At 33.5% G+C, this 9,740-nt stretch overlaps 1 protein-coding gene across 1 annotated transcript; it reads left to right on the forward strand.

The window, feature by feature from the left end:
* Nucleotides 1–395: 395 nt before the first annotated feature.
* On the forward strand, nt 396–9,433 carry LOC112607935 (pancreatic alpha-amylase-like). The gene is made up of 10 exons (XM_025359312.1): nt 396–1,429; nt 1,776–1,922; nt 2,743–2,940; nt 3,390–3,620; nt 4,360–4,493; nt 5,281–5,403; nt 5,498–5,597; nt 7,550–7,668; nt 7,779–7,904; nt 9,210–9,433. Exons 1-10 carry the CDS (start codon nt 1,262–1,264, stop codon nt 9,397–9,399), a joined length of 1,536 nt encoding a protein of 511 aa, XP_025215097.1. The 5' UTR covers nt 396–1,261; the 3' UTR covers nt 9,400–9,433.
* Nucleotides 9,434–9,740: the final 307 nt, after the last annotated feature.

Genomic DNA, 9,740 nt, shown 5'->3' on the forward strand with positions numbered 1-9,740 from the left:
AGACCTATGAAAATATTAATTTTTGGTATGAGTGTGGCAAAAGGATCTATAGTATATTGCTACTAGAGAGTAAAAATTGATACCTTTGTAAGTGCAATTTTGCATAATATGAAATATAAAAATATGCTTCAAGTTTCACATATGTTTATCTAGCCTGCAGAATTACCTACCCATGTGTAAACATGTGTATAGATATTCATTATAACATTTCTTATAACAACAAAATATTGGGAAATAAATGTTCATATTAACAAGCGCATACTATATGATCTTAGTCCAATTAGAATATTCTGTTTTATTTCAATCCTTTAAAAGACTCAACTTCTGACTGTATATAGACAATTAAAAAAAGAAAGTGTTCTCCATATGTGCATTTGATCAGGTTAATTAAAAAATACACCTCATGCTGGCATCACCAAACTGGAATAAGCCTTCGAAAAGAAGTTGTCCTTGAAGCTTGTATCTGATATCAGCACTGGACTATAGAAATGGTTGCTGATTTTGACCTTGCATTCAAGTTAACTGTTCCCCTTGGTATCTGTACATATCTTGGATTTCAGTCTTTAGTACATGTGGCTTGGTCACTTCATGGCTAAAAACATGCTTGTGGAAGACAAATCTGTGGCTTGGTGAGTCTGCATGGCCAGCAGTCTCTGATCTGTGCAGGTTATTAATGTGTCAGGGCTGAGTGTTCTGGGATTTGTCTAGAGGCTGACAAGGACTCCTGAACCAGTTGTTTCTGTTCTGTCAGTCTGTCAGGGTTGGAAAGTCCAAGTCATAGGACCCAGTTTCCTTTCTTAGCTTATGTTGTCTGCCAGAACCCTGTGGGCTGTTACTTGCCTTGAGTTGGAAGCAGTTCACATTTATAGCTGTAAATGTATTCCTCTTTTTAATTTATTTAAAGGTTTTTTTGTATGCAATTCTCAATCTTTAAAGAGATGATACCAAATTTTGGTTTTCTACTGTGATGTGAGAACATTAGGGCCCAGTAACACACCATTGTGTAAGGAAAAATAAAAGTGCTGATATAAGAAAACAAAACAAAACAAAACATTAATTCGAAAAGGTCATTTAGATTATTTCCGTGAGAGACATTTTATGGTTCTTCACTTGTTAAGATTATGATTGATAATCCTTTTCATATTATGAATAAACAGTTTGCTATCAAGTATTTATTAATGTTAATATTTACTTTGCAAAATGTGCTTCTTACAAGAATATAAATAGTTTCTGGAAAGGACACTGACAACTTCACAGCAAGATGAAGTTCTTTCTGTTGCTTTTAACCATTGGGTTCTGCTGGGCTCAGTATTCTCCAAATACACAACAAGGACGGACATCTATCGTTCATCTGTTTGAATGGCGATGGGCTGATATTGCTCTTGAATGTGAGCGATATTTAGCTCCCAAGGGGTTTGGAGGGGTTCAGGTGGGTATTATTCATAGTATAAATTGCAGAATTCACTGTGATTGTAGTAAAGAGTATTCTGATCTTATCTGTTGAGCTTGGGCAACATTTTACTTCACAGTTAAATATTCTAAGTAAAACCGTTTTCTGAGGACAAAACAATGTAGTATTTTTGGCAACTTTATATTTTGTTTCTGAGATAATCTTTCTTCAATGAGAATCCTCCAATGTGCTGTTAATATTTTCAAGAGACAGCTGCATATGCAAAGATTCAAGAATATTTTTATATTATTGATTAGTTTCTAGAACATCCAATGTTATACAGTAAGACACAATTTGGTGCTTATTAAGACTGTTACATTTGTAGGTCTCTCCACCAAATGAAAATGTTGCAATTTACAATCCTTCAAGACCTTGGTGGGAAAGATACCAACCAGTTAGCTACAAATTATGCACAAGATCTGGAAATGAAGATGAATTTAGAAACATGGTGACTAGATGTAACAATGTTGGGGTAAGTGAATTCTAGTTTCCTTTAAAATAACAGATAGGAAAATAATTTCTCTCTCTTCTTTCTTGCTCCTTTTAAGTAGACAGTTTTCCATATTTTTTTAAAATTTTACTTCATACTTTAAAACTCAAAATTAACTGTTGCCTTATGTTCAACTTTTGTAAATATCTGTGTATGTGCTGTCTATCTACTAGAGAGATAAGTTAAAGATTAGAGCAGAATTTACTTCTAAAGCAAAACATCAAATTTTAACCCTTATAACTATCCATATATCCTGGAAAGACTTTTCTGGTTAGGAATTATAATTCCAGTTACAATATTTGCTATAATTTTTAGGTGACTTGTGTCTCCATCAGTAATTCCTGTTTTTTTTTGTGGTGAATACCTCGCTTCTCTATTTCATGAGCAGCATAATTTGAGACTAATATCTACCTTATTTGTCTTCAAACACTAAGTAGGCTTAGTGTTTGAGTAGGCTTTCTCCTGGTGACCGACTGACATTTCCAAAACAGTCACCTTTCCAGTCTCATCTGTGTTTTGTCTCCCCGAAATGGGCTTTTTGCGTTTCCTCCTATTTATGGTAGTTTCTGGTTCTCTCAATTTATCATTACTCTAAATATTTGACCAAGTGTCTAGAATGAATGTAGGTGTTTAGTTCACGTTACTTTCCTTTCACAGTTGACTTTTGATCATATAGGAAAATAGTTGTAAGATATAATGAAATATTTTGGAGTTTTATTAACATACTATAAACTTTAATCAATACTGCTTTAAATGTCTACCTCTCTGTCAGTCACACTGAAGTAGAAACTTTGCTTTCTAGGTTCGTATTTATGTGGATGCTGTAATTAATCATATGTGTGGTAATGCTGTGAGTGCAGGAACAAGCAGTACTTGTGGAAGTTACTTCAACCCTGGAAGTAGGGACTTTCCAGCAGTCCCGTATTCTGGATGGGATTTTAATGATGGTAAATGTAAAACTTCAAGTGGAGATATTGAGAACTATAATGATGCTACTCAGGTAATTTTTTTTGAGAGTATGATCTGAATAAAGAGTGATATACGCCTTTAATTATAGACATGTAACTAATTGAACTTCAGTTTAAATACTAATTTAGATCCCTTAGGGACACAGGTTAACAAGTTTGACTACTTTAAGAAACTCAAATCCATATTTAAAAACTTTTAAATATTAATTTCAGGTTTTTAATCAATACGCATTTTCCCTCTTTTAAAAAGTACCCAACAAATTCAAAAGCTCATAGCCTTTATTTCCTAAATTCTCTATTTTCTACTAGAAAATATTTCAAAGATACATCTATAGTAGAATGTGAGCATCCCCAGTGCCCAATGCAAGGAAGTCCCTGTAGAACATCTATTGAGGAATTACTGAATACATGAATAAGCAAATGGATTCTCAGGTGAAAAGTGAGGTTTTATGAATCAGTCATAACATTTTTACCTCAACAGGTCAGAGATTGTCGTCTGACTGGTCTTCTTGATCTTGCGCTGGGGAAGGATTATGTGCGTTCCAAGATTGCCGAATATATGAACAATCTCATTGACATGGGAGTTGCAGGGTTCAGACTTGATGCTTCCAAGCACATGTGGCCTGGAGACATAAAGGCAATTTTGGACAAACTGCATAATCTCAACAGCAACTGGTTTCCTCAAGGAAGTAAACCTTTCATTTACCAGGAGGTACATTCAATACATATATGCATATAAAATATCATCTTATTCATTAGAAAATTAATGGCAGATTCAATTAAAAATGCAATTTCTGTAAGATAAGGACTGAGTCATTTATGTAAAACACTGTTCTTTAACCTCCTCTTCTTGAGATACAGCATATCTAATTCTTTATCACAACAGGTTTTATGGAGTACACAGAATGTAGGATACTGATAATAGTTATGTCTTTATTTTCTTTGGAAAAAGAAATGAGTTTATATTTATTAAGAAATGTCAGTCAGATAGTAAATGTTGTATTAGTGTGAGCTCTTATTATTATCATTGATGTACAAGACTAAAAATTAGGTAAGTATTCTCACAGGACAGCAGGTAACTTTGACATTATGTTTATTTCAATATTGTAGTGTATACTGTATCAAAAAAAGAATATAAGAATATTACCTGTTGAGATAATAAGAATAAGAAAACCATTTTGAGCATTTTACATAACAAATAGCACTGGGCGTGGTGGCTCGTGCTGTGATTTCATGAATCACAGCTCTTTGGGAGGCTGTGGCAGGAGGATTGCTTGAGGCCGGGAGTTTGGGTCCATCCTGGACGATATAGCAAGACCCTGTCACCAAAAAACAAAACAAAACAATAACAAATAATAGCTTAAAGCTATTTGTTATATAATATTAACTTATTGGTCAAAATGCTTTAAAGTCCTCACACAAAATGTTATTTTTTCCTAAATTTCTACTAGGTAATTGACCTGGGTGGTGAGCCAATTAAAAGCAGTGAATACTTTGGAAACGGCCGGGTGACAGAATTCAAGTATGGTGCAAAACTCGGCACAGTTATTCGCAAGTGGAATGGAGAGAAGATGTCTTACTTAAAGTAAATAAATACAACTTTTCCCCTGAATTATTTCATAGATCTATTAGTCATACTACTCCAGTGTGAGTTATGTTCTGGATCATTCTTATTCAGACAACTATCAAGGAGTCAATTTTTAATGATAAGTATTCTAGTGCCCTAAACTCGAATCAATCATCTTTTGTATTTAGAGTGTCTGTCACAAGACAGCATGCCTCAGAGCCCTAAACATTCCCTAGGAATTTTCATCCAAGTACGAGATGAATAGGCTAGATTTGACTGATGTTTGCATATAATCTTTTAAAGCCGGGTTATTTTTAAAATGATTCTATCATTTACAAAGTATGCACAACGTGTCCATACTGTAGAATTTACATATATTAATTTAAAATATTAAAATATTTATATGATAACAATACAGTATTGAAGCCTTATTTTAATCTAGTTTGACATTCTGTACAATGTGATACGGATATTGATCTTTCTGGAGTGCCTCTAAATTATAATGTGCTGACACCTCTAAAAGAACTTTTTTAAATATCAGAAATTTTATATTAGTAATATGAACATAAATATTCCAAACATGTATATACAAATATGGAATATATACATAGATTACAGATGTGAGTGTATGGTATGTGTGTATATGTATATGGTGTGTAAATATATATATATTCCAGAAAAACCATTTAATTAGAGAGAGAATTAATCTTCAGATGCCATGCCCTGCAGAAAGAGATGGACAGTTAAGTTACTCTGAAACGATTGGAAATGATACATCAATGTATATCTTACTTTTCAAAAATAGGAACTGGGGAGAAGGTTGGGGTTTCATGCCTTCTGACAGAGCACTTGTCTTTGTGGATAACCATGACAATCAACGAGGACATGGGGCTGGAGGAGCCTCTATTCTTACCTTCTGGGACGCCAGGTAGAAACCAAAGTTCTCTATTTTTTTAACACATCTTTTAATGATGGTAAGAATATTCTGATATTCTATGATAATATAATTATGTAACTTTCAGGCTGTATAAAATGGCAGTTGGATTTATGCTTGCTCATCCTTATGGATTTACACGAGTAATGTCAAGCTACCGTTGGCCAAGATATTTTCAAAATGGAAAAGTAAGTTTTGGAGTTGTTCAAAACATCCCTTTCTCAAGAAAAAGGAGGCAATCTTGTTCTAACTTAATATGACAACTATTAATTATATATTTATTCAACAAATATTTAATTATGTGTAAACCTGATACAGGGCTCTGATTTTAGGCAGGTTATATTAAAGGAGTAAAATTTATATTCTTCGTTGAAAAAGAGTATGCAAGCTGTTTCAGAGATATGACAAACATCCCCCTAGCCAACAGGAAAAAGAAAAAAAGACACTTAAAAATAAGACCTAGACACAGGGAGTGAAATACATATTTCTAATAAGTATCTACCTCAGGGTTGATAGCAAGATTATATATGCCAACACTTGTAGAGAACTTAAAACATCATCTGCCCGTAGTGAGAACAACGTGTTTGTTAAGTATTTTTAAAAAGTTATGTGGAATATAAGGAAATGAGTCAGTTGAGCTAAGTTAAACAGGCAAAGTGTCCTATAAGAGGAAGGAAATTATATGTACTAAAGAACAGAAATGTATAGAGCATTCCAAGAAAGGTAAGAATGAGAAAAACTTTTGGGAGTATGGTAAAGACATTAATCTGATGAGTAGTTGCAAAAAGGAACAGAGAAATAAGAGTGTAAAGATATTTGGAAAGCTAGTAGAAGGGTTTCTTTTAAACTAAAGGGTTCAGAAACAGCATCAGAGACTTCATGTCTAAAGCAGAAATTCCTCCTTCCTATGAGTCACACTGATATCTAGCTAGCTTCTTTTAGATTCCTTTCAGTTTGAGAAGTCGGCTACTTTGTACGGCAACTGATTCTATTGTTAAACAGCTTTAATATTTAGAAGGTGTACTTTTATATCGAGCCAATTTCTTATAATTTCTACTAATTGGTCTTATTTCTGACGTTAGGAGTCAGAGAGTATTTTTATTTTTCCTATTACTATAAAGTTTCCACTTTGCCAGGACTGCTGCATGCTAAAAACTCTTAGTTTTGTTCACTTTTCACCATATGACATGATTCTAAGGTCAACACTGAAAACCTTCCTAGGGTTACTGTGTTTTTTTTTTAATTAATATTTTTTAAAGTGTCAATCAGAAAAACATAATATTAAAAATGTGGTCAATTAATAGAAAATGTTCAGATGTATTGTTTTGTACATTTATCTGAAAAGAAGCATGAAGGACTCTAAGATTTATTTAGCACATGTCACGTTCAAGGCATTTTCAGATACACTACTTAATTTTTAGAGCAAAGATAAACAATATTCCCATTTTACAAATGACAAAACTGAGACACAGTGAATTATATATATTGATTAAGTTTTCTTAGCTACTAGTAATAGAGTCTGTGTTTGAATCTTGGTGTTTCTGGTACTAATGCCCTGCCCATTTCAATGACATTGCATGGCTTACAGTGATGTTAAGAAGCCCTTGCAGGCCGGGTGCAGTGGCTCACAGCTGTAATCCCAGCACTTTGCGAGGCCAGGCGAGAAGATCACCTGACCTGAGGAGTTCAAGACAAATCTGGTCAAGCTAGCAAGACCTCGTTAAAAAAAAAAGAAAAGAAAAAAAGTTAGACTGTTGGTGCACACCAACAGTCTTAGCTACTTGGGAGGTGAGATGGGAGGATCGCTTGAGCCTGGGAGATCAAGGCTGCAGTGAGCTATGACCATGCCGCTGTACTCCAGCCTGGGTGACAGAGCAAAGAAGCCTTTGTGGGTCCTTGGAATGAAAAGGATAGGATAAAAATTTGTTACCTTAGTTTGAAATATGATAAAAGAGAATCAGAGAATAGAGAGATGATGAAGACCCAGTAAAGGGCTATAAAAATTAATGAAGGCATTGGATTCTGGATCAAGTCACTGACTACAGAGACACAAATAACAGGATAGGTTGGATTTGTTGTAAAGGAGAAGGAAAAGATAAATACATGTATGTTAAAATTTGGCTTTTCCCCCCCAATTAAGGATGTTAATGATTGGGTTGGGCCACCAAATAATAATGGAGTAACTAAAGAAGTTACTATTAATCCAGACACTACTTGTGGCAATGACTGGGTCTGTGAACATCGATGGCGCCAAATAAGGTGAGAATATTTATTTTGACATGTCCTCTAATAGGAAACTTTCTTTAGCATTTTATTTAAAACAGTTGAAGTTTAAGAATATCAACTTTTTTATGTTACTGTGTTTGTAGGAACATGGTTGCTTTCCGCAATGTAGTGGATGGTGAACCTTTTACAAACTGGTATGATAATGGGAGCAACCAAGTGGCTTTTGGAAGAGGAAACAAAGGATTCATTGTTTTCAACAATGATGACTGGTAAGTAAATATCAATTAAAAATAATATTTTGTATCAGTATGTTCTGGTTCATTCTTTTTTTTTCTGTTCATTTACTTTTATCATATTTGAAAAATCATTTAGTCGGTGGAGCAAGAAGACAATAGAGATCAAAAATGGGCAGAAGTTAAAGGATGATGGTTCTTACTCCTTCATTCTCCTCTTTTCAAAAGGAGAGTCCTTTCTGTGCATTCTTGCAGTATCTTATACATACATAGAATTAACATGCATATGCTCACCTACACATGCCACAAAATACACAAAGTAATTAATATAAGGATTGTGAAATCATTAAAAGAACGTGTTTTGTAGTCCTGCTCTTTTAATCATGGAAAAGTGCTGCCTCAGTACTAAAGTATCTTTATTTCTAACTATTTTCCTCAATGATTGCTCTACCTAGTGTTTTGGTATACTTTCTTCACTTCTCTTTCTCCTTGTGACAAACAACATTTTAAAAATGTATGTATAAATAATATGTATCTTGTGGTTAATGACTTGCTTCAGGAGATTTGAGTTTTAGTTCTGAAACTTCTCATTATTGGCCTTTCATCTGTGATTTTTATATCCTTTGCCTGTAGTACAAATGATTCCCTAACATATAGCTCAGAAGACTTCCTTGCAAACAGTTGAATTGTCCCTGTCCAAGGCCAACTGATACTCATACTTAGCTCATTCTAGTATAAATTATATTTCACTGATGAAAAATAAATACATAAATATATAAGTCAAGTCGATCTCTTTCCTGCCAAAAAAGCCCATGTCTAGTTCTTTAATTTCTTTCTTTTGTGGATGAAAATATCAAAAAAATTTTTTGTGAAAAAGCTTTATATTTCAAAAAATCACTTCCTCATAGAAATGCTAGATTGTTTGTATGTACACCCAAATTCTTTTTATCCTCGTGGGGAAAAAAGGAGGTTAAAAAAATAATACCCTTGAAATTATTAAAAGTAGCTGGTATTAAGTTCAGTTGAGAACAAATTTGATTTTACTAAGGTGGCACTTTTATCAAAGTGTGACCGTTCCTGCCAATCTTCACTGATATTCTTCAACTTTGATTTTTTGGTAATGTTTTCACCACATGGCCACGAACTTGCTCTGTTTGCTGTAAGGTGACTTTTGGTCCTGAGAAAGCTATTTACAACTACTAGAGAGGCATATGGATTTTCTTCTTAGTGAGACCTTGACTGCTTAGGATTCTACAACATAAAGTTATGCTGTTTATTTATGTTAGTCAGTATTCCTGTTTTTCAATGTATTGAAGTTCAATCTTAAATTTTATTTTCCAGGTCATTTTCTTTAACTTTGCAAACTGGTCTTCCTGCTGGCACATACTGTGATGTCATTTCTGGAGATAAAATTGATGGCAATTGCACAGGCATTAAAATCTACGTTTCTAATGATGGCAAAGCTCAATTTTCTATTAGTAACTCTGCTGAAGATCCATTTATTGCAATTCATGTTGAATCTAAATTATAAAATTTAAAATTAAATGCATATCCTCAAAACAATAGCCAAGTGTGTTTCTTTTCTTACATATACAGTAATATTTATATTTCATTAATTTTTAGTCAAAACTCTAATTAGTAGTGAACTTGAAAAATTCAGAAAAAGATCAACAGTATGAAAATCCCACTTAATTATTAAATAATTATAAGATAATTAAAGTCAGCACATCGTTATGCTTTAGAGGACTCACTTTAACCTATTTAACGTATGAACTAAGAAAAGCATCTTAACCAATATGTTTGTTGTCATTAGCATCACTTATCCAGCTGTGTATGTTTAATTTCTGTCATTCTGTAATTCTTCCAAAGAGT

Source organism: Theropithecus gelada, chromosome 1, assembly GCF_003255815.1.
Source record: "Theropithecus gelada isolate Dixy chromosome 1, Tgel_1.0, whole genome shotgun sequence".
Lineage (NCBI taxonomy): Eukaryota > Metazoa > Chordata > Mammalia > Primates > Cercopithecidae > Theropithecus > Theropithecus gelada.

Coding starts and splice junctions, on each gene's coding strand:
- LOC112607935 (XM_025359312.1), top strand. CDS start 1,262: ATGAAGTTCTTTCTGTTGCTTTTAACCATTGGGTTCTGCTGGGCTCAG. Junction 2,941..3,389: donor ACTATAATGATGCTACTCAG/GTAATTTTTTTT, acceptor TTACCTCAACAG/GTCAGAGATTGTCGTCTGAC. Junction 5,598..7,549: donor GATATTTTCAAAATGGAAAA/GTAAGTTTTGGA, acceptor CCCCCAATTAAG/GATGTTAATGATTGGGTTGG.